General features: G+C 41.9%; 1 protein-coding gene across 9 annotated transcripts in view; it reads left to right on the top strand.

Moving 5' to 3' along the window:
* TRIT1 (tRNA isopentenyltransferase 1) overlaps positions 1-22,605 on the top strand; it is a 71,409-nt gene that overhangs the window by 20,897 nt on the left and 27,907 nt on the right. For 6 of the 9 annotated variants that reach the window (XR_004302660.1, XR_004302659.1, XM_032432146.1 and 3 more), the window contains exons 2-10: positions 5,282-5,422; positions 10,055-10,153; positions 10,865-11,010; positions 13,414-13,556; positions 15,875-15,986; positions 16,365-16,477; positions 16,726-16,803; positions 19,543-19,652; positions 19,984-20,101. Coding sequence is in view for 6 of the 9 variants with exons in the window: in XM_032432146.1 (XP_032288037.1) it covers positions 5,282-5,422; positions 10,055-10,153; positions 10,865-11,010; positions 13,414-13,556; positions 15,875-15,986; positions 16,365-16,477; positions 16,726-16,803; positions 19,543-19,652; positions 19,984-20,101 (1,060 nt within the window). In the remaining 3 variants the exon portion in view is untranslated. The remainder of the gene's footprint in view (positions 1-5,281; positions 5,423-10,054; positions 10,154-10,864; positions 11,011-13,413; positions 13,557-15,874; positions 15,987-16,364; positions 16,478-16,725; positions 16,804-19,542; positions 19,653-19,983; positions 20,102-22,605) is intronic. The other 3 variants (XM_032432167.1, XM_032432155.1, XR_004302661.1) reach the window with 2 other exon arrangements.

Here is a 22,605-nt window from a genome sequence, read left to right on the forward strand (position 1 = left end):
GGCAGATGCTCAACTGACTGGGCCACCTAGGCGCCCCTATTTTTTATATTTTTATGGGGCTTGAACTCACAGCCTTGAGATCAAGAGTGACATGCTCTACAGACTGAGCCCACCAGGCACCCCACTATTTTTTGTGTTTTGATGAATCATCATACTGTTTTCAATCCATAGCTGTGTCATTTTATATTCCCACCAGCAATGCACGGGGGTTCTAATGTCTCTACATCTGCACCAACATTTATTATTTTCTGCTTTTTGACAGTATGCATCTTAGTGGGTGTGAAGTGCATCCAAATTTTCTAAAAGAAACTTTTTGTTAGGGAAATTTCCCAACATATAAAAAAATAAGAGCGAATGCCGGTTGAACTGCTGTGTGTCTCACCTCACTTCAGTAGTTAGGAACACTTGGCCAATCTTAGTTCAGTTAGTCTGACCTTCCTACCCCATTATTGGAACATGAATCCCAGTCTTCATATACTTTTTTTCCCCTATTGTTAAAAGCAGAAAATAAACATAAAAAAAAATTTTTTTAAAGATTTTATTTATGTATTTGACAGAGAGAGACACAGCGAGAGAGGGAACACAAGCAGGGGGAGTGGGAGAGGGAGAAGCAGGCTTCCCGCTGAGGAGGGAGCCCGATGTGGGGCTCGATCCCAGGACCCTGGGATCATGACCTGAGCCAAAGGCAGATGCTTAACCGACTGAGCCACCCAGGCACCCCAACATAAAATTTTTAAAAAAAGACTTATTTATTTCTTAGAATGTGAGAGCAGGGGGAGGGGCAGAGGGAGAGGGAGAGAGAGAATCTTAAGCAGACTCCCCGCTGAGCACAGAGCCCAACACGGGGCTTGATCCCGGGATCCCGAGATCATGACCTGAGCCAAAATGAAGAGTCGGTCACTCAACCGACTGGTTCACCCAGGTGCCCCTATAAACATAAAATTTTAATGTTATGAATATTATTGTAAATTTTACTTGCATCATTGTTCTGCCTTTCATTCAGTGATCATAATTCTTTTTTTTTTTTTCCTAAAGTAATCTCTACACCCAACATGGGGCTCAAATTCACCATCCCAAGATCAAGAGTCAGATGCTCGTCAGTCAGAGAAAGACAATCATCATATGGTTTCACTCATATATGGAATATGAGAAGTAGCACAGAGGACCACAGGGGAGGGGAGGGAAAACTGAATGGGAAGAAATTAGAGAGGGAGACAAACCATGAGAGACTCTTGACTCTGGGAAACAGAGGGTTGTAGAAGGGGATGTGGGTGGGGGGAATGGGGTAACTGGGTGATGGGTGATGAGCATTAAGGAGGGCATGTGATGTGATGAGCACTGAGTGTTATATGCAACTAATAATCAATGAACACTACATCAAAAACTAATGATGTACTATGTGTTGGCTAACTGAATTAAAAAAAAAAAAAAGTCGGATGCTCTACCGACTGGGCCAGCCAGGTGCCCCAGTGATTATAATTCTTTTGTCATTATTAACAGATATCTTTTCAGCATCGTTCTTGCTCTCATATAATGCAGATATAGATGTACTTTACATATACCCTTCATCTACCCTTGCCTTCTTGCTTGTTAAAAATTTATTCTTGGGGGACCCCTGGGTGGCTTAGTTGGTTAAGCGTCTGCCTTCAGCTCAGGTCGTGATCCCAGGGTCTTCAGATCGAGTCCCGCATCGGGCTCCTTGATTAGCCGGGAGCCTGCTTCTCCTTCTGCCTGCTCTGCCTGCCACTCCCCCTGCTTGTGCTCTCTCTCTGTCAAATAAATAAATAAAATCTTTATTTTATATTTGTAATTATTTATAAATATTTATAAATAAATATTTATTTATTTGACAGAGACACAGCGAGAGAGGGGACACAAGCAGGGAGAGTGGGAGAGGGAGAAGCAGGGAGCCCGACGTGGGGCTCGATCCCAGGACCCTGGGATCATGACCTGAGCCAAAGGCAGACGCTTAACAACAGCCACCCAGGCGCCCCAATAAATAAAATCTTTTTAAAAAATGTATTCATGGGTAAAATGAAAAAATACACAGTAGCTGTGATCACAAGTTGCAGTCATTTGTACGCTCAACTGTAACAGCACATCAGTAACTGTTGAAAGAAGTCATATTAGAATGGAAGACTGAAACAATATTATTATAGACATAACCTTGGATCAGCTCTAATCTCTTTAAAAAAAGATATACTTTCAAGTGTACCTCAATATATTGTATACCTCAAAGTTAAGGACTCCTTTTTTAAAAAAAACATAAATATAAAACCATGTGATACCTAAAAATAAACAATCCTTTTATCATCAGATATCCAGTTAGTATCACCCATATCTTTATGCCCAGTTTCTTTTATTTTTTATTTTTTAAAGATTTATTTATTTATTTGAGAGAGAGAGAGACACAGAGAGAGCACAAGCAGGGGGAGAGGCAGAGGAAGAGGGAGAAGCAGACCCCCCCACTGAGCCGGGACCCCCCGATGGGGCTCGATCCCAGGACCTGGAGATCATGACCTGAGCCGAAGGCAGGCGCCCAACCATCTGAGCCACCCAGGCGCCCCCCCCCCCCAGTTTCTTTTAATTCAGTGGTACAGGAAATGAAAAGTTGACAAATCACTCAAAGATGACAATTTACAATGGTAACCAGGATATAGTACCGTTTTTTTTTTTTTTTAAGATTTTATTTATGTATTTGACAGAGAGAGACACAGCGAGAGAGGGAACACAAGCAGGGGGAGTGGGAGAGGGAGAAGCAGGGTTCCTGACAAGCAGGGAGCCCGATGTGGGGATCTATCCCAGGACCCTGGGATCATGACCTGAGCCGAAGGCAGACGCTTAACGACTGAGCCACCCAGGTGCCCCCAGGATATAGTACTTTTGGGTGTATTACAGTTTTTAGTTTGTTAACTCTGTGAGCAAGACGTCTACTTTCCTTAAACCATTAATACTCTTCTTCTTTCTGATATTTGTTGGCATTTGTATATACCATAAACAGTACAGTAGGCCACTTCCTTTCATAAATAAGGTGAGCCTTGTTCTGGGGTTACCTTCTGTTTGATTTATGTTGATGTGTTTATTTATTTATTTATTTATTTATTTATTTATTTTTAAAGATTTTATTTATTTTTTGACAGAGAGAGAGACAGTGAGAGAGGGAACACAAGCAGGGGGAGTGGGAGAGGGAGAAGCAGGCTTCCCGCCAAGCAGGGAGCCCGATGCGGGGCTCGATCCCAGGACCCTGGGATCATGACCTGAGCCGAAGGCAGACGCTTAACGACTGAGCCACCCAGGCGCCCCTTGATGTGTTTATTTAAACTTACCAGTTTTAAGAGTTCTAGAAGATACACATAAAGGCAGGACTCAGGATGAAATTTTATCTACAAATTTATATATCTAATAGAATTTACTGGTAGAGATGTTTACATTTTGGCTTTTTTGGAGGTGGGGCATGGTAATTGTGCATTTGCAACTATGCCTTTCCTTTTTTTTATTTTAAGATTTTATTTATTTATTTATTTGAGAGAGAGAGATTGAAAGAACAAGTGGGAGGAGGGGCAGAGGGAGAACCAGACTCCCTGTGGGGCAGGGAGCCCGACATGGGACTCGATCCCATGACCCTGGGATCATGACCTGAGCTGAAGGCAGACGCTTAACCAACTGAGCCACCCAGGCGCCCAGAACACACAATTACTAACTCCTTTCCCTCCTTTAGTTTTCTTAATTTGTGCAGAAGACTGCCGTGTGCAGTATATGCTACGGCACTTTATAATGTCAGAAGGACATCTTGTTCAAGATACACAAAAAAGAACACCCTATGATTTAAGATTCCATCAGTATTCAGGTGTAAGAATGCAAGTCTGTTGTCAGGCACAGATTAAATGAGTTAAAGGCAGAGCTGGTTCTTTCCCTATGGCTCTTTATATTTCTTTGTACTTATTTTACTAATTAACAATTTTCTTTTACTTGAAGATAGCTTATATGCTTTTTGGGTAAATAACCTCAGTAGTTAAGAGCACAGAAGCTTCAGAGTGATAATGACACTAAACTTATTTCCCATTCTCCTTGCCTTGTGATAGTAGTAGTGGTCGTAATGTAGGTAGTTATATAATGACCCTGTATAGCATATGCAATGTGTTAGGCAAAAACTAAGTGCTTTACATGTACTAACTCACTTAATCCACACAACAACCCCATGAGATAGATACTGTTATCCTCATTTTACTGATTAGGGATTGAGGCAGAGAGAGGTTAGTAACTGACTACCCCATAAGTACAAATAACTGGTGAGCGGCAGAGCTAGGAATTGATCTGAGGCAGCCTGGCGCCAGTGTCCTTCCTCCCAACCATTATACTGTACTGTACTTAATCGACACTCATGTAAGTAAAGGGAAATGTGAGATAAAAAATGCTTTTAACATCTTTGTGGGCTCTATGGAACTTATTATTTGTTCATTCAGTGTTCCCTGTAGAATCAGTGATTACAGAGAGAACATTTAATCTCAAAGCATTCATCCCTATTTTCAAACTAGTATTTTCAGATCTGTTCTCCATCTGAGACCTTGCATTTAGAAAAAGTACATTTGAACTTTTTAGTTGAATTGGCAGATCAAGAGCTTACAGACAGGATATTGCCTTTGAGTATTTAGACTGTATGTGCTGACCCCCTGAAGCAGTAATTTGGTTAGATCACAATGTTTCCATTAGAGTACAGCAGTATTAGGGGTTCTAACTTCAAAGTGTATATGTGTGTGTTTTATATGTATCTTTGTAAATAGGCCACTTCTCTACAAATGGAACCAAGATTCTAAAAATCTTTCAGAGCCATTTAAATCCAAGAAATATCTAAGCATTTGAAGTAGAACTATGAGCAATGCAAAATGTTACCTTTCTGGAGACTTGTGATAAGTAAAATAAAACAACCTGCCCATTTTTAAATGCTTAAAGAACCTAAAGAACCTCCAGTTAATTTTGCAGAATTAGTTCTCACTTGGGCATTGATTTACATACACTTTTTATCTTGAAGTCTAAGCTAATAGCCATTATTTGATAAGAAAGCCAGTGTTCTGTTTTCTTCTACTTCCTTTGTCTTATGTTTTGGTGGGTCTGCTGTGCTCTGAACACATATGCTTAGAACACATCTACTCTAAAAAAAAAAAGAAGAAGAAGAAGAACACATCTATTCTGGTGCTTTGGGTCAGTGACATGTTTGGCTGGAGGGCAAGTGTACCTTTTATGGAGGCAGGTGACTTTCTCATGCTAATTTTCTTTCCCCTAGGTTTATGAAGGCCTGGACATCATCACCAACAAGGTTTCTGCCCAAGAGCAGAGAATATGCCAGCACCACATGATCAGCTTTGTGGATCCTCTCGTGACAAATTACACAGTTGTGGACTTCAGGAACAAGGCAACTGCTCTGATATCCTTAGGAAAGACAGCAACTAGGCTTGGTGGGTATAAGGCAGTCCAAGCCAAGAAAGAAGTTTTTGTTTCATTGACAATTTCTTCTAAGCAGGGGCACCCAAGACTTAACAACCAATAGGTAGCACCCCCATCAGAACTATATGGATCAAAAGATATAGTGCCCTTGCTTCTCAGAGTCTTGTCAGACTGCAACATCAGCCATCCCTTGGGCACTTACTAGAAATGCTGAATTTGGGCCTCACTCCAGAACTACTGAATCAGAATCTACATTTCACAAGAGTCCCAGGTGATTCATATGCATATTAAAATTTGAGAAACTGTTTTAGTGGAGAGAACATTGATTTAGGAACTAGAACATCTGTGTTCTAGTCCCAGAACTGCCTCTTTGGACCAAGTGAATTTTATTGGGTAGAGCATTTACCCAACTCAGCTTCAGTTTCCCACCCTTTAAATGGTGATACAAAATCAATTTATAAATACGGAGTTAGAGTTAGAATTTAATAGGGATTGTTGGGTGAGGGAGGACTGCAAAAACAATTTTTTTTTTCTGTGATCAGCGATCTTTGATTGATTAAGTAGGCTCTACGCCCAGCATGGAGCCCAACATGGGGCTTAAACTCACAACCCTGAAATCAAGACCTGAGCTGAGGTCAAGTCAGACGCTTAACTGACTGAGCCACCCAGGTGCCCCTTGTTTATTTTTTAAAATTATAATTCTAGTATAGTTAACATATAGTGTTATATTAGTTTCAACACCAGTACATTTTGAAAAAAGAATAATATAAGGGGGACTGTCCTTATATTTTAATTGTCCAGACTTCCAGATGGGGTGCCTGGCTGGCTCAGTGGGTAGAGCATGCAACTCTTGATCTCCGGGTTGTGAGTTCAAGCCTCATGTTGGGTATAGAGATTGCTTTAAAAAATTTGGACTGCCAGATATTAAAACATAAGGAAAATTCACAATAATTATAATAGTATGGAACTTATACTAGACAAACTTATGACACAGAATAGAAAACTCAGATACAAATTAAAATGGCTGTATATATTTACCTTATGATCAAGGTGGCATTTAAAACAGTAGAGAAATAATGCAGTAGTTAATATTCTTGGGACAGCTAATTTTTTTGGAAAAAAATAAAATCATGACCTCATTATGTATGACATAAATTGCAGATGGATTTCAGAGTTAAATACATGTATTTTTAAAACTTTAAAACAAACGGGATAATATATGATTGAGTAGTTATGTGATTTTAGAGTAGGGAAGGACTTTGTAGATACATAGTTTCTAAAAAAGTTATCTTAATGGATTTTTTAAACTCAAATTTTTCCTTTATTTAACTGTGTTAAATATACACAAAATTTACCACTTAACCATTTTTTAAGTGTACAGTTCAGTTGTATCACATACATTCACATTGTGGTGCAACCATCACCACCATCCATCCCCATAACCTTCTGATTTGTTTTTGTTTTTAAAGATTTATTTATTTGAGAGAGAGAGAGAGCATGAGTGGGAGGGGCAGAGGGAGAGGTAGAGAGAATCCCAAACAGACTCCATGTACTGTATGGGGCTTGATCCCAGGACCCTGAGATCATGACCTAAGCCGAAACCAAGAGTCGGATGCTCAACTGACTGTACACCTAGGCACCCCCCCCTTTTTTTTAAGGAAAGTAGCTAGCTTTGAGTATGTACGAATTAAGAATTTGTGTCAGCAAGAATGTATATCAACCAGAACTAGGTATCCACCCTAGAGTAAGCTTGCCACGCGTATGAGATAGGTGGTAGATCTCATTCATAGCAGCATTGCTCTTAATGGCAAAAACATAAACACCTGAATTCTTACTTACAGAAGAATGTATAAAATTTGCTTTGTTCATATAAGTACTTTTTCAGCAGTGAAATGAATAAATTGTAGCTACATGCAGCAATGTGGAAGAATCTCAGAAACAATGTAAAATGTGAGAAATTATAGACATTCATACCATACACACTCATACCATTTATTATAAAAGTTAAAAAGCAAGCAAAACTAATCAATATATTTTTTACGGGGTTACATATACCTAAGGAATTAGGTAAAGGAAAGCAAGGGAATGATAAGAAAAACCAAACAATTCAGGATAGCAAATCTCAGGTTTCCCCACAGAGAGGGGAAGTAGGGGGTTGGGATAGGAATGAATACACAGGAAGCTTCAAAAGAATTGATAACACTCCTTTTCTTACACTGGCTTCATGAGTATATGTTTATTATAAGGCTTCATAATTTATGTATGTTCTTTTGTATGTATTGAATATTTTATAATTTAAAAAAATTAGCCCACTATAAACAAAATTAAAAAACACACTGCAAGCCAGAGGAAAAAAAATATTTGTAACATAGGAAAGGCAAATGGTTAATATCCTTAATATATAAAGAACTCATATGAATCAATATGAAAAATACTTAAAGGGCCTGAGTAGTAATTCACAAAGGAAGAAATCTAAATGATGGTAAACATGAAGAAGGGTTTACCCTTGCTGTTAAGGCCATGCAAATCAAAATAATGAAATCATATTTTTTTGCCTATCAAATAGGCAGAGATTAAAATGCAGATAATTCTTACCCTACCTGCTTTACGAGACAGTTGTATCAGATGAGATAATGTATATGAAAGCCCTTGGCAAATTAGAACATATCACCAAATGTATGTTGTTGCTTTAAGACAGTTTGGTTGTTCAGAAAAAGCTGATAGAAAATAGAGTTTTCAGAGGGCAGTAGGGATGACTTAATCACATCATTTACAGGATTAGAGATTTCTGAGTTTAGGTATGAACCCAAAATCAGAACTGAAAGTACCTTAAGAAGTATCCAGTTAACCTTCTTGATTTGACAGGCTAAGTAAGGTATTAGATAACAGAGGCCCAGAGAGAAGGGTTTTGCCCAGGATCACAGTTGTTTCATGGCTTGGGCAAACAAGTTAAACCTTTTTCCCACCAAATATCTCCTATCCCATCTCCTTCCCTGTTTTCCACTCTCTCTCTTTTTGGCATCTCACCATTTTCCCCTTCCCTTTTTACTTTCCTTGCTTCCTTTCCCTTTGTCAATCATAGTATATATTTGAATTTTTATTACATTTACTGTAATTGTATGCTCCCTATACTTAATAGGGGGAATATAGTATTTCTCTTTTTTAAAAAAACCAGTAGAGGGGGGTTACCTGGGTGGCTCAGTTGATTAAAAGTGTGCCTTTGGCTTAGGTCATGGTCCCAGAATCCCGGGATGGAGCCCCGCATCGGGCTTTCTGCTCAGCGAGGAGTCTGCTTCTCCCTCTGCCCCTCACCCTGCTCTCCCTCGCTCTCGCTCTCTCGATCTCTCTCTCAAATAAATAAATAAAATCTTAAAAAAAAAAAAAAAATAGAGAAACAGTGTTTCTTCTTTAAGATCCTTGATTGGTAACAGCTTTCTTTTTTTTTTTTTTTTTTTAAGATTTTATTTATTTATTTGAGAGAGAGAATGAGAGAGAGCAAGCACATGAGAGGGGGGAGGGTCAGAGGGAGAAGCAGACTCCCCGCCGAGCAGGGAGCCCAATGCGGGACTCGATCCAGGGACTCCAGGATCACGACCTGAGCCAAAGGCAGTCGCTTAACCAACTGAGCCACCCAGGCGCCCTGGTAACAGCTTTCTTACCACCCCACCCCAACCTCTTGGGTTCGTGTGCTTCTGGTAGAAAAGAGGTCATCTATCTCTGTGCCCACAGACAGGCTAGCAAGGGAAAGAAGTGTGTAAATGAGTCTTTGTCTAGGTTGAAAGTCTCTTTTTATCAATTATCTTCAGAAGCAAAGCCCTTCATAAAGCAGATAATTATCTGTTCAACAGGGATTCTAAAGAGAAGAATTCAAAGTAGCAGGGATATAGAAACAATAGTGGCTCAAGTAAATTCAGTACTTATTCAATTGAAAGCAAATATTTCAGGCATCATGGTAGGGGATTTATATGCCTTGTCACATTTAATGCTCCTTAGAATTCAGGAGAATTTTACAGGTGAGAAAACTGAAGCTCAGGCTGAGTAACTTATCAGAGAGTTGGAGCTGGTAATTGAGATTTGTCTTTGGAACCTGTGCTTCTCAGTTTATCTGGCAAAGTCTCAAATGGGGCTGAAATGTGCAGTACTACCACATAATGGTGGGGACTGACTGAGTCTAAGAACCATGGCATAGAGAAACCAGCTTGTATTTTATCTTAGAAGGCAGTCACACAATGGACATCACCTTGGTGGCTTCCTGAGCAGCTGACACTTGGTTCTCTGAGAGCCCTTGGGCTTGTGCTGGTTAAACTGATTTGGAATACCAAGCAAGCTTTGAATTTTAGCAGCAAGGCCTAGAAATTTCTAGAACTGGAAGGAATTACCATCATGCATCTGTATCTGGTTTATGCAAGTCCCTCCAGAACTAATAGGAAATGCTTCTGAGAACTCATGGGAAACAGTGAAGACTGATTATCAGTTCATCTTGGTTTCCACCCTTTCTCCTCTGTTCTCCAGATGAGTAAATGAGTGTGGTTTCTTGCTAATACCTCCTTCCCAAGTGAGTCAGGATGCTCTTCTTGATATTAAATATTGTGATGTCTTTCTTAACATTCACATTGAAGATATATTTGCCCGAGACAAAATTCCTATTGTCGTGGGAGGAACCAATTATTACATTGAGTCTCTGCTCTGGAAAGTTCTTGTCAATACTAAGGTATGTTTAGTTCACTTATAAGTCACTGAGGAAATGGGTTCCTCTTTCTTGCCAGCTAATTTTAGTGGGAGGAAGGTTGACTCTTGTCTGTTTCTTAAACTCAGCAACTGTAATTTTCTTATTTAATATTCTGAAGCAAATGCCACCTCCGTATGTGAAGTGTGCTCCTCCAGGGTGGCCTGAGGGCAGGGGCCGTGTGTGGGAAAAATGCTCCTCTGTGAATTAATTAGCAACTCCATGTGAGTTAACAGTTCATCAGTCTGACTCAGCATTTCTTGGCTATTACAATCTGTACATCAGTGAGATGTCCAACACTAACCTTTCTTATGGAGACGCTATTGCATAGGGTGAGACTTTGCAAACTGTAATGTGTGGGCAGTCCTGGTCCACACTGGTCACTTGCTGAGAAGATTGGACTTCTGGATATGTTAATACAGATATGTTAGCCCTGGTTCCTGTTTGTACTTCTGACAAGGAAGCAGGTACCTGAGTACTTCCCTGAGCAGTAAGTCCTCCTTTGTGTGCTGTGGCCTCCCAACACTGCCACAGTGTACTGGAATTTTCTGTGGTCTCTCTCTCACTATATGGCAAGACCTTCTGATTTCTCTCTGTTCTGTATTTCTAACTCCTAGCAAAGTGCCTGGCATATACACTGTTGCAATGCTTGTTGAACTATTGAATTAAATTTACTTCTAAACCTTCTTTTTATAGCCCCAGGAGGTGGGCACTGAGAAGGTGATTGACCGGAAAGTAGAGCTTGAAAAGGAGGATGGCCATGTACTCCACAAACGCCTAAGCCAAGTGGACCCAGAAATGGCTGCCAAGTTGCACCCACATGACAAGCGCAAAGTGGCCAGGTAAGAAAGCCTGGGCCCACTGAGCCTGAGTCCCTCTGGAGTTGGGCAGTCAGTTCTTCAGTGTGCCTAGGTAACGAGAGGGGTTTCGTAATAGCAGTTGATGCAGATTGGTGTATTCCCAGCACGCAGGTTGCAAGGCCCTGAGGTACTGCCTCAGTCCACCTCCATCAATAAATAATTGCACCCAACTTTGTTGTTATTTTAAAATGTATAATACAATAGAGTTTTCCCTAGGGCCTAGGTAATTGCGCTTCATTTCCTATTTGATCTTTGCGTGTACAACAGTTTTCATATAAATTTTTTCTGGCATGCAGTTGGCTTACATTGTGATTTGAGTTTCATAATTGATGGCGCAATGCTGAGTTCTGCCCCAGCAGCTTTCCCAGTGGGAGGTAGATTTTATAAACTGTCTCATAGACCAACTCACCTTCACATATGGAGGCTTTCTTGAAGGGAAGACAGAGGTGGTGAATGAACTCATAAGGTCATGTTTTCTTAGGTTGTTTTGAAATTGCAGCCTCGTGTGTTAAGTTTATTCTTCTGCAGTGTTGGGAGTGATACCATATCTAGCAGAGTAGAGGATCTAATAAAGGACGGTTGATTACACAGATTAAGTATTATAGCACCATCTGGTATTGATAGGGATTATAAAGTATTCCACGCAAATGAATGTTCTAGATCAGTGTTTCTTAATCCTTTTTCATTATCTCCCACCACCCCACACACACCCAGAGACTTTTTAGAAACTTTTTTCCTAATTGTGCCTCCCTCCCTCCCTGTCCTTCATGAAATTTAGTACTAAAGAATAATATTTCTTTGGGTATGGTTGCCCCTTGGAGTGTCATACACCATTGTAATGTCTAAGTTTTTTTGCCTCCTTGAGAGCAGTATCATCTCAGGTGATAATGCACATTCTAGATAAATGAAATTTATACTTTCAGTATCCAAACATTTTATTTTAAAACATTTTAATAGAGATCTTTAAAAAATTTTTGGAAAACAGGAACATTAATGATGAACATTCATTTTTATGTTGTTTTATGGTGTAATTCTAGATTTTGGTCTTTATTATCCTCTCTTTATTGATGAGTTTTTTCTTATCAACCTGTCCTCATTTTGCTACTTCTAAACTAGTAATGAGTCAAGAATTGTGTCTTAGTAAGAGGAGGTGGACTGAGGCAGTACCTCAGGCAGGGCCTTGCAACCTGTGTGCTGGGAATACACCAATCTGCACCAACTGCTATTACGAAACCCCTCTCATTACCTAGGAATGTGGAAGGAGGTCTGATTCCCTGGATTGGCTGGGTGGAGGCTGCATCACTTAGTAAGCTTCTAAGCAAGAGTTCTAGAGTCTCTTCTTTAGAGAGGACTGGAGGACTTTGTTCATGTTTCTTTTTTTTTTTTTTAAAGGTTTTTAATTATTCATTTGAGAGAGAAAGAGAGAGCACAAGCAGGGCACGGGGGTGGGGGAGCTGAGGGAGAAGCAGACTCCCCGCAGAACAGGGAACCCGATGCAGGGCTTGATCCCAGGACCCCAGGATCATGACCTGAGCTGAAGGCAGACGCTTAACTGACTGAGCCACCCCGGCGTCCCTCATCTTTCTTTTAGTTTGAGACTGTATCCCAGCCTCCAGATAATTGAGATTATCTATTACCACAGTTTTTCCTCACAGGTCCTCTTTGAGTGATCAGTAGTACGGAAAGACAAGGGGTCTCTACTCTTGTGTTAGGATTTCAGGAAGTAGAATTGGGTCAGGGAGGGAAAGATCACTTTCAATCTGATAAGTTGCAGTCACCCAGAGTGGTGGAGTGTAGATTTGAGAGTTACATTACCTAGGGCTGCATAACTAATAGAGGCAGACAGAGCCGAGGGTGGCTGAAGAATAAGTATGTGAGTTCTTTCTGCAGTGGTCTTTGTGCTAGTAGAGTACCAAATCAGTCAGAAGTTCTTCCTTAATTCTACACCTATGTAAAAAAAAAGTTGATGAGCTGGATATACAACATACTTTTGTACTGTGGGAAAGGCGTTCCAGCGAGACTGGACTTGCTGGCTTGTAACAGTCTCCCAAATAAGCTCTTTTACTGCTTACCTGAAGGTGAGTGAGTCCCATTCTATTTGTGTGGAAGAAGCCTGCTGTTTCTGAACCTGAGTTTAGAAAAATTAATATATGTTTAGAAGAATAGTATTATTCTTACTTGACCTAAAATTTTCTTTGGGACTGTTTTCTGAGTAGCTATAGGATTGGAGTAACCCCAGACCTTCATGGCTTCAGGAGCTTATATAGTGAAAATGAGAAAGAGGTGTTCTATAATAAATAGCCTCTCTCCTTGTTTCATTTGAGAATATTTTCTAATGGTTTTTATGGGTGTGCCCCCCCCCCCCCGCCCCTTTAAATGACTTAGGAGCTTGCAAGTGTTTGAAGAAACGGGAATCTCTCATAGTGAATTTCTTCATCGTCAACATGCAGAGGAAGGTGGTGGTCCCCTTGGAGGCCCTCTGAAGTTCCCTAACCTTTGCATCCTCTGGCTTCATGCTGACCAGACAGGTAAAAAAGCCCTTTGATGCCTTAGAATACATCTGAGATAGAGCCTGCCCAGAACCATGAGTGGCTCATAATAAGCACTAAATAAGTGTTAGCTTTTAATTTTATAATTACTATTATTCATTAACTTAGTAAGGCACAGTGCCTTTCCCCTAGGTATCCGTCTGGAAGGGGAAGAAGGGTGGCCCTGGCACTAGGGTAAGATACCAAGGATGGGATAAGAGGGAGATGGGTGGGATGGGTAAGAGACTGCCATCCAGGGAAGTTCTCAAGAGAAAGAGAAGGAAGGCTCTGTGGAAGGAGGTCTGATTCCCTGGATTGGCTGGGTGGAGGCTGTATCACTGATTATTCCAGAGGCAGCAGGCCTGAGAAATGGGTATAATGGTTAGTTAGCTAGCCTGATTATGTTGTGTTTTTTTTTGTAAAGTATGATAATGCCCTGTGATAGTGCTAACTTCTTCATCCAGCTAACATTCAGTAAGCATTCAATGAAGTGCCAAGTATGCTGCATAGTTACTTGGATTTCAGAGATGAATGTGAGACTGTGCCTGGTTTTTAGGAGCTCCCAGTCTAGGGCAGCAAACAAATATAGATACTACATTGTGATAAATGCTGTGCTGGAAAGTAGTGCTGTGAGGCCACAGAGAAGGGATACCCATTTTTTTTTTTAAAAGATTTTATTTATTTATTTGACAGAGAGAGACACAGCAAGAGAGGGAACACAAGCAGGGGGAATGGGAGAGGGAGAAGCAGGCTTCCCGCTGAGCAGGGAGCCCGATGTGGGGCTCGATCCCATGACCCTGGGATCATGACCTGAGCCGAAGGCAGACGCTTAACGACTGAGCCACTCAGGCGCCCCGGGATACCCATTTTTAAGGGTAACCTATGAGCTAGGTCTGTATATGAACGATTAAGAACACGGTCTCTGAGCCAAACCATCTGGATTCATATTCCTGCTCCACCATCTTCTAGCTATGTGAGTTTTAAGGCAAGTTAGTTAACCTTCCGGGGCACCTGGGTGGCTCAGTTGGTTGGGCGACTGCCTTCAGCTCAGGTCATGATCCTGGAGTCCTGGGATCGAGTCCCGCATCGGGCTCCCTGCTCAGCAGGGAGTCTGCTTCTCCCTCTGACCCTCTTCCCTACTCATGCTCTCTCTCTATCATTCTCTCTCTCTCTCAATAAATAAATAAAAATCTTTAAAAAAAAAAAAGTTAGTTAACCTTCCAGTGCCCCAATTTTCTCTTCTGTAAATTGGAATTAATGATGATAATAATAATAATACGTATATGTATTGAGGATTAGATGAATTACAACATACAAAGTGCTCAGAATGTGTATAACATGTGGTGAGTCCTTAATAAATACAAACTTTTTAGGAAGATAGGATAAAAGGTTACTGTTACTGCAGGCTGAGAAGTAGCAATGGCAGATAATGTAGAGCATGGTTGAAATGGTGAAAATTTGTTGTTAAAATAAATCTCAGGTACAAGTTTATAGAGAAAGGTAATTTTTTAAATGAAATTTTTGTGACTAAAAACGTATTACAATTCATAAAATAATGGAATCTGATTCATAATAAAGCTGACCACCACCTTTGGTCATAATCAGGTTTGGCCATCACATCTGAATGATTATGACCCCTGACTCTTTGCTCCTTTGTCTGGCTCAATAGTTCAAGATGTACCTAGGATGGCTTTGGATTGAAGTTCCTTTTTCCTATCCAAGGTGTCATCTGAAAGTTCTTTTTTTTTTAAGATTTTATTCATTTATTTGACAGAGAGAGACACAGTGAGAGAGGGAACATAAGCAGGGGGACTGGGAGAGGGAGAAGCAGGCCTCCCGCCGAGCAGGGAGCCCTATGTGGGGCTCGATCCCAGGACCCTGGGACCACGACCCGAGCCGAAGGCAGACGCCTAATGACCGAGCCACCCAGGCGCCCCTGAAAGTCCTTAAATGTAAAAGAACACTAAGAATAACAAATATAATGGAAAAAAGTAAAAAGGATAATCCAGGGGTCTCTCAGCTACCTGTAAAGTAAACAATGAATATACATTCCATAATAAAATATTTGTCCTTCCTAATAGTCGTAATTGTAAGCTTTCTCTATATATAATAAGACATGCTTCATTTTGGCTGTTTTTATTGAAGTGCAGTCTTAAGTATGACAAATATAATATGAATTATTCTATAATCTTTGGACTCTGAACCCTTTCTTCCATTTGAACAACTGTTCTTCTTGTGGCAGCCTGTCCATTCATCATGTAAGTGTCTAGTGGGCACCTATGACAGGCTTGCTGGTTGATGGGCTAATGTGATTGAAGTTCTAGATGAGCGCTTGGATAAGAGGGTGGATGACATGCTTGCTGCTGGGCTCTTGGATGAACTAAGAGATTTTCACAGACGCTATAATCAGAAGAAAGTTGCAGAAAATAGGTGAGGATTTGGCCATTTCTTTGACCTACTCTCCCTTCCTTGCTTATGATCAAAAGATCATAAATGTAGTATTGGCTTTGGATCTACTTGTTTATTAGCCTTGTCCTTGTCCTTGGCATTGGCAAGGCTTGTTGGAAGGAGGTCTGGTGTACTTGTTACAGTTGCACTTTTCTAATCTCAGACATTCCCAGGAGTTAATTTTCAAGGGAACTAACCAGGGAGCTGGTGGGGGGTGGTGGAGGAAGTTTAGAGAGGCAGTAACTGCTCTGGATCTCAGTTTCTCATCTGTGAGATGAAATGGCCCAGCTAGATCTTCTCTAAGGCCCCTGCTAGCTCTCAGATGCAATGGCTCATCTGCTGATGCTCTCCTGTTCCCAGCCAGGACTATCAACATGGTATCTTCCAATCCATTGGCTTCAAGGAATTTCACGAGTACCTGGTCACTGAGGGAAAATGCACACCAGAGACTAGTAACCAGCTCCTAAAGAAAGGTGTGAATTCCTCCATCTAACCTATACTTGGACATTCTTGGGTGGCAGAGTACCCCGCTGGTATGGTCTGAGAAAGAGTTGAGGCCAGAAGAGTCCCAAATGGCCTTCAACTCAGAATTAAGATTTTTGTCTACCAAGTGTACTCCAGTGTGCTGCTATGGTTGATTTTCTCCTCTGCTGGGCTAGGGGGGCTTGCCTTTCGGCTTGGTCAGAACTTAGAGGTTCCTTAGATCTACCTTGTCTTTCAGGTATTGAGTCTCTGAAACAAGTGACTAAAAGATATGCCCGGAAACAAAACCGATGGGTTAAAAACCGTTTTTTGAGCAGTAAGTCTTATGTTTTTCCTTATCTCCTGGGTCTGTTTCCAGTAGAATATAGATGTCCTTAGCTCCCCCAGAAAAGGAACTTTAGTTTCTGGACCTGTCCTAAGCTTTGGGGACCTGATCTGGGAGAGGGTCTGCTGCATAAATGACTATGCAGGGATGCTTCTTTGTAATGTCTTAGAAAACAAATGGAATCTTTCCAGTCAGGAGTTGAACACATGGGTGCTGGCTGCAGACAGGTAAGAGCATACTAGCAACATCTTCGCAGAGTTGGTGCTCAAGGTTGACTTTAGCTTCAGATTTTGTGCCTGAAGTGCAGTCAGATTTCTGTAGGGAGGTTTTCCTAATTAAAATGGTTCTCGGGTGTCTGGCTGGCTCAGTTGGAAGAGCATGTGACTCTTGATCTCGGGGGTTGTGAGTTTGGGCCCCATGTTGGGTGTGGAGATTAATAAAAAAAAAAAAGAAAGAAAATGGTTCTTAGGCCAGATGAACAGTATAAAAAGTCAAACCTACACCAGTTCTCCCAGCATTGCCTTCACATTCAGGTACGTGGTGCTTCCGAGCGCTGCAGCTTTGCCTTCAACTGAACAGCACTTTTAAGGAAAGGGAAGGAAATTCTCCTTCATTTGACCTTGTTCTGTGTCTTTGACACTAGATTTGGTGCTGTACATATATTACTGAGCCTGCAAGGTAGGTGTTATTCTTTTATTTTCGCAGATAAGGCAATAGAGATTTCGAGAAGTTAAGTATCTTGCCAAAAATCTGACAGCTGAATAAGCAGTATTGAATGCAGGCCTGACCCCCCCGCCCCCAGCACACTGTACTTTATAGTGCTTTTCTTGTTTCCTATAGCTATCACTTTAGCTAGACAGCATTGATATTGGGCCTCCAGTGAGAAATTGTGTGGTTATGAGCTAAAAGGAGATTAATTTAAAGGAGATTAAGTGAAACACCAACTTTATCTTATAGGCACTTTTTAAATAGTCCTGTTTGCCTTTTGCCATTAGACTTCTGCTTTCAGTTATAGATAAGGACAGCTGAGGCCTCCACTCTGCTCTTCAGGGTCTCTGAACAGGAACACCTCGATCCATGTTGTTGACCACTGATTGCTGAAGTTCTCTCTCCCGTGCTCGCTCTCTGCCAGAGCTCTCTGGGGTAGTTCTGGCACCAAGGGGCTCTTTATACTTCCTTCTACTTACCCTGCTTTCTCTGCATGTCCTGTCAGATAGAGTTCTTGGCTTCAGCTAAAATCGAAATTGAATTGCATCGACTGAAATTCACTACTACAGATTTCTAACGCAGCTTCTCTTCTCCCCAGGGCTAACAATTAGTCTGTAACAAAAGATGTTTTTTGTAATGATTTGAAACTTCCTCCTGTTGTAAAGCCACAATAACTCCCCCATCTCTGAGTCAGGAGGGATTGATGGCACACAGTGCATCATCTGCCCATTCCTCATTCATGTGTATGCCGGCTCAGTTCTGGTGCTAGAGTGAAAGGCACAGCTGCCTTGTAAACCAGGAGCCGTGTGTGATTGGCCAGGGCTAGTCTGCTGGGACATGGCTCTGGCAAGAAGCCAGAGGGACTTCCCCGCCCCAACTTGGCCTTGGACTCATGCCAGAAATAGCAGCTGGGAGCCGAGAACTTGTTGAAAGGTGCTTAGACAGGGCACAGAAGCCCAACAAAGGGCTCCGAGGGGAAGGGAAAATATAGAGTGGCCTGGAAACAGGTGCAGAGCTTAGCCAAGGCCAGGTGTGCTGTGGATGCTGCCTACACCCTCCCAGTCTCACCTTTCCGTGTGGTGGCAGGTGCAGCCCAATCCATTTTATGAAGAATCTTACTTGTGGTTGGCATAATCAAAAGGCCAGCACCTGCCAGCCGTTGGCATCCTAAGGACTTTGATGTTTTTGTCCATGGGGAGATGCTCTTTGCCTTTAGGCAACTGACTTGACCTAGCTGTGGAAGGCAATTTAGTGTGTCCATAGACAGGGGAAGCTACCAGGAGAGACTAAACAGAGTTGGCTCCAATGGACAAAATGCCTGTGGCTGTACTCTAGGCTATCTCCAGTCACCTCTCCATTCAGAAGTATTTACCAAAGGGTGTTTCTTGAATACTCCTCTAGATCTGTTTCCTAAAAGAAGGGGCTCAACTAGTTCAATTTCAAGGCTTCTTTCTAGTTCTCAGATTTAGTGGCTCATTGATTGATACTCTTCTGTTCCCAGTCCCTGAATATCCATATGGTATCAACAAGTTTCATGAATGCCATACTGCTGAAGGGATATATACAAACCTGAGACTAGTGTCTGCTCCTAAAGAAAGCTGTGAACTCTTTTGCCACAAGAGCAACATCACTGTAAGATGATAGGCAACTTAGAACAGGCATTTACTTCAAGCTGTTAATTTATTTACTCCTATGATATGCTATCTTCATATTGTAGCCCATGTGGTAGTCACTAGAGCTGTTACTCTGTTCTGTTTTTCTGACTGATCTGGAAAATCTTGTCTCTAGAAGTCTCTGGATTATACAGCTAGACTTGTTGGCTACAGATCAGTGAACCTTCTAGGTCATTCTTGGATTGTATGTAGTTGTTTGGTTCATATTTCTAGTTAGAATGAATGGCATGATCAGAATGTTTATTCCTTTGGCCCCCATGTATTTCCTTTGAGGATTTTGGAGCCCTGGGAGCAGAATTGATTGGGTCTTGGAGGCTGACTTCTCACAACTTCTCTTTGTCATCATTAGGACCTGGTCCCAGTGTCCCCCCAGTATATGGCTTAGAAGTATCTGATGTCTCGAAGTGGGAAGAGTCTGTTCTTGAACCTGCTCTTGAAATCGTGCAAAGTTTCATCCAGGTGATTATTAATCATAGTACTGCGTATTGTCTGGCTTTCAGAGAGCTTTCTTTAGCCGGCACCGTTGTTGGTAGGGAACCAAGCTTTCTTTTCCATGGAATAGAGCAGAAGAGCTGGCTGCTTTTAGATCCCTGGAGGCTGTGTTTCTGCTTTCACATTTAGAAAGGTTGTTGCTAAAATCTGTCCGTAGTCCACCTGTTCTCTGGGATGAGAAAAAGGAATCTTGGGAAAATCCCAGTCTCCTTATTAATATCAGAGAATGAGATCCAAATCTCTTTGAGTCGATTGCTTCTCTCCCACCCCCCCCCCCCCCCCCGCCCCGTTCTTTCAGGGCCACAAGCCTGCAGCTGCTCCAGTAAAGATGCCATACAATGAAACGGAGAACAAGAGAAGTTACCACATGTGTGACCTCTGTGATCGAATCATCATTGGGGACCGTGAATGGGCAGGTAGAATCTGGGGAAGGGCATGGAGAAATCTGTAGGGGTGGCTCACAGTGACTTCGTGAAATTTAAGGTCTTCAGTAGGTTGAATGCTGGAGTCTGCTTTTTTTTTTTTTTTTAAGATTTTATTTATTTTTTGACAGAGAGAGAGACAGTGAGAGGGGGAACACAAGCAGGGGGAATGGGAGAGGGAGAAGCAGGCTTCCCGCTGAGCAGGGAGCCTGATGCGGGGCTCGATCCCAGGACCCTGGGATCATGACCTGAGCCGAGGGCAGACACTTAACGACTGAGCCACCCAGGCACCCCTAAAGTAGATATTTTATACTGAGAGGTCTGCAGTTAACTTTCCAGAGCTCCTTTGATTTTCCTGATCCTACCCTCTAGCAGTTTCTTGGCCTTTCATGTTTAGAATGCAGTGCAGGTGAGGTGGGATTGTAAGGGATACCAGCCAACTCACCCAAGACACCAAAGAAGCAGAAACAGCTGGGAGGGTGGGAGGAAGTGCAGTTACTCCTCCCGAGTACATTCTTTGAAAGTGGGGTCTCTTTCGTAATTTTTAAGGTAATATATTGAAATGGTGGTGATTGCTAAAGCTGTGATGAAAAGTGTTAAGAGAAATTGTGAAAGCAGGGGCACTGGGTGGCTCAGTAGGTTAAGCATCCGACTCTTGGTTTCAGCTCAGGTCATGATCTCAGTGTTGTGGGAAGGAGCCCCCCATTGAACCCTGCGCTAAGCGCCCCCCCCGCCCCCTCCCCCATGCATGCTCACACACTCTCTCTTTCAAATAAATAAATCTTAAAAAAGAAAAAAAGAAGCTTGAAAGCAAGACTGTCAGACTTGTATAAAGAAGGTGGCCAAAGGGTGATGTCTTCTTTAAAGGCACTCCTGAGCAACCAGCATGGGCCCTGACCTAATTCTCTCTTTCGCTTTAGAGCCTGGATTTGCCTCTACTACAGTCATACTGAACTCCCCTGTCAGATTCTTGTAGTCCTCTAGTCAAAGCCCAAAAAGGGCCAGGGCCTCCCAAGTCTTGAGTTTACATTGGATTTGGAAACTTGTTTAAGGCTCACTCCTTTTGAGCACAGTAAGGCTTGTAGGGACCCAGTGGCTGGAATCCTGTTCAGAGTACTGCCTTGCATGGGATTTTCCTAGAAATAGCATTTTCTCCCCATACAAACCAATAGAATGATTAGTTCTGTTAACTGGTAACGCTGGCAAAATGAACTCCATTGTCAGAGACTGGGGATAGCTGTGATTTGCCCAAACAGCAGAAGAAGCCTCGATTGTCATTGGTTTATAATGATGAAAGGGGAAGAGAAAGAGAGTGTCTGATTGTTTTTTCTAAAAGAAACTTAGTGGTTCGATTTGTCGAATGTCCTTCAGGGATAGCCTTAAAGAAACAACATTTGTGAGCCTTTGTGAGCTTAGCTTGTGTGAACCCTTCTATAGTGCCATCTGTCAAGTCCTTGCTCCCATCTCCTGCTGCCATGGAGAGCCAGGCCAGAAGCCCTTTTTTGCCTTAGGCTCTAGCTGGAAAATAAAGCTGACTTTTTTCCCCCAAGTAAACTTTTCTTTGACTTCTAACCTCTTCTTTACTTGTTTTTTGCTTTGAAACCCTTAAAATGATGTTTTTAATAGATATCAAAGATCATTTAATCTAGTCGTCTATCTCATTAGAGGCTTCCAAAGAAAATTTCCTTGAAAAAGAATAAGTAAAAAGAAGCTAGTATGAGTTAGAGAGTGGGAACAGTCTTTGGGGTGAGAGGTCAGAAATTGGTATCAGGCAGGGGCGCCTGGGTGGCTCAGTCATTTGTGTCTGCCTTCAGCTCAGGTCATGATCCCAGGGTCCTGGGATTGAGCCCTGGATTGGGCTCCCTGCTCAGCGGGAAGCCTGCTTCTCCCTCTCCCACTCCCCCTGCTTGTGTTCCCTCTCTCGCTGTGTCTCTCTGTCAAATAAATAAATAAAATCTTAAAAAAAAAAAAAAAGAAATTAGTATCAGGCAACAGTGGCCTTTCAGCTTTATGGCTTCTGTGGACCCTCAGAAAGGACCGACAGAGAAGAATGCTTCCTGTTACCTCCCTGGAGCATTGTGTGCTTGGAGAATGTGAACCTTGTGGCTTAGTCATTCAGATGGCTTGTCTAACCCAGGCAGAGGGATGTCAGATCAGCTGGGGCAACCTGTGTGAGCTGGGAAGAAGTGCAAGGAGAGCTCTAGGTCTCATGTGGGACAGAGCATCTGTCCTGCAATACAGACAAGGATTTGGATTTATAACTTTTTAGCTGAGTGAGTTGAAAGGTAATCTATCTGTAACAAGAAGCCCCGTACTGGAAAATTGAGTCTAGAGCCTTGATTCTGGAAAATTTGGTCTCTTTTTGAACTATAGGTGAGCTGAAGAACTTACCTGCTGTGTGTCCTTGGACAAAATCGAAGTCCTCGGTGAACTTCAGTTTCCTCCTCTATAAAATGAGCTGAATAATACTGTCCTGCAAGATGGCTGTGAGGATTAGT

The sequence above is a fragment of the Phoca vitulina genome, unplaced genomic scaffold (assembly GCF_004348235.1).
Source record: "Phoca vitulina isolate PV1807 unplaced genomic scaffold, GSC_HSeal_1.0 scaffold2, whole genome shotgun sequence".
Lineage (NCBI taxonomy): Eukaryota > Metazoa > Chordata > Mammalia > Carnivora > Phocidae > Phoca > Phoca vitulina.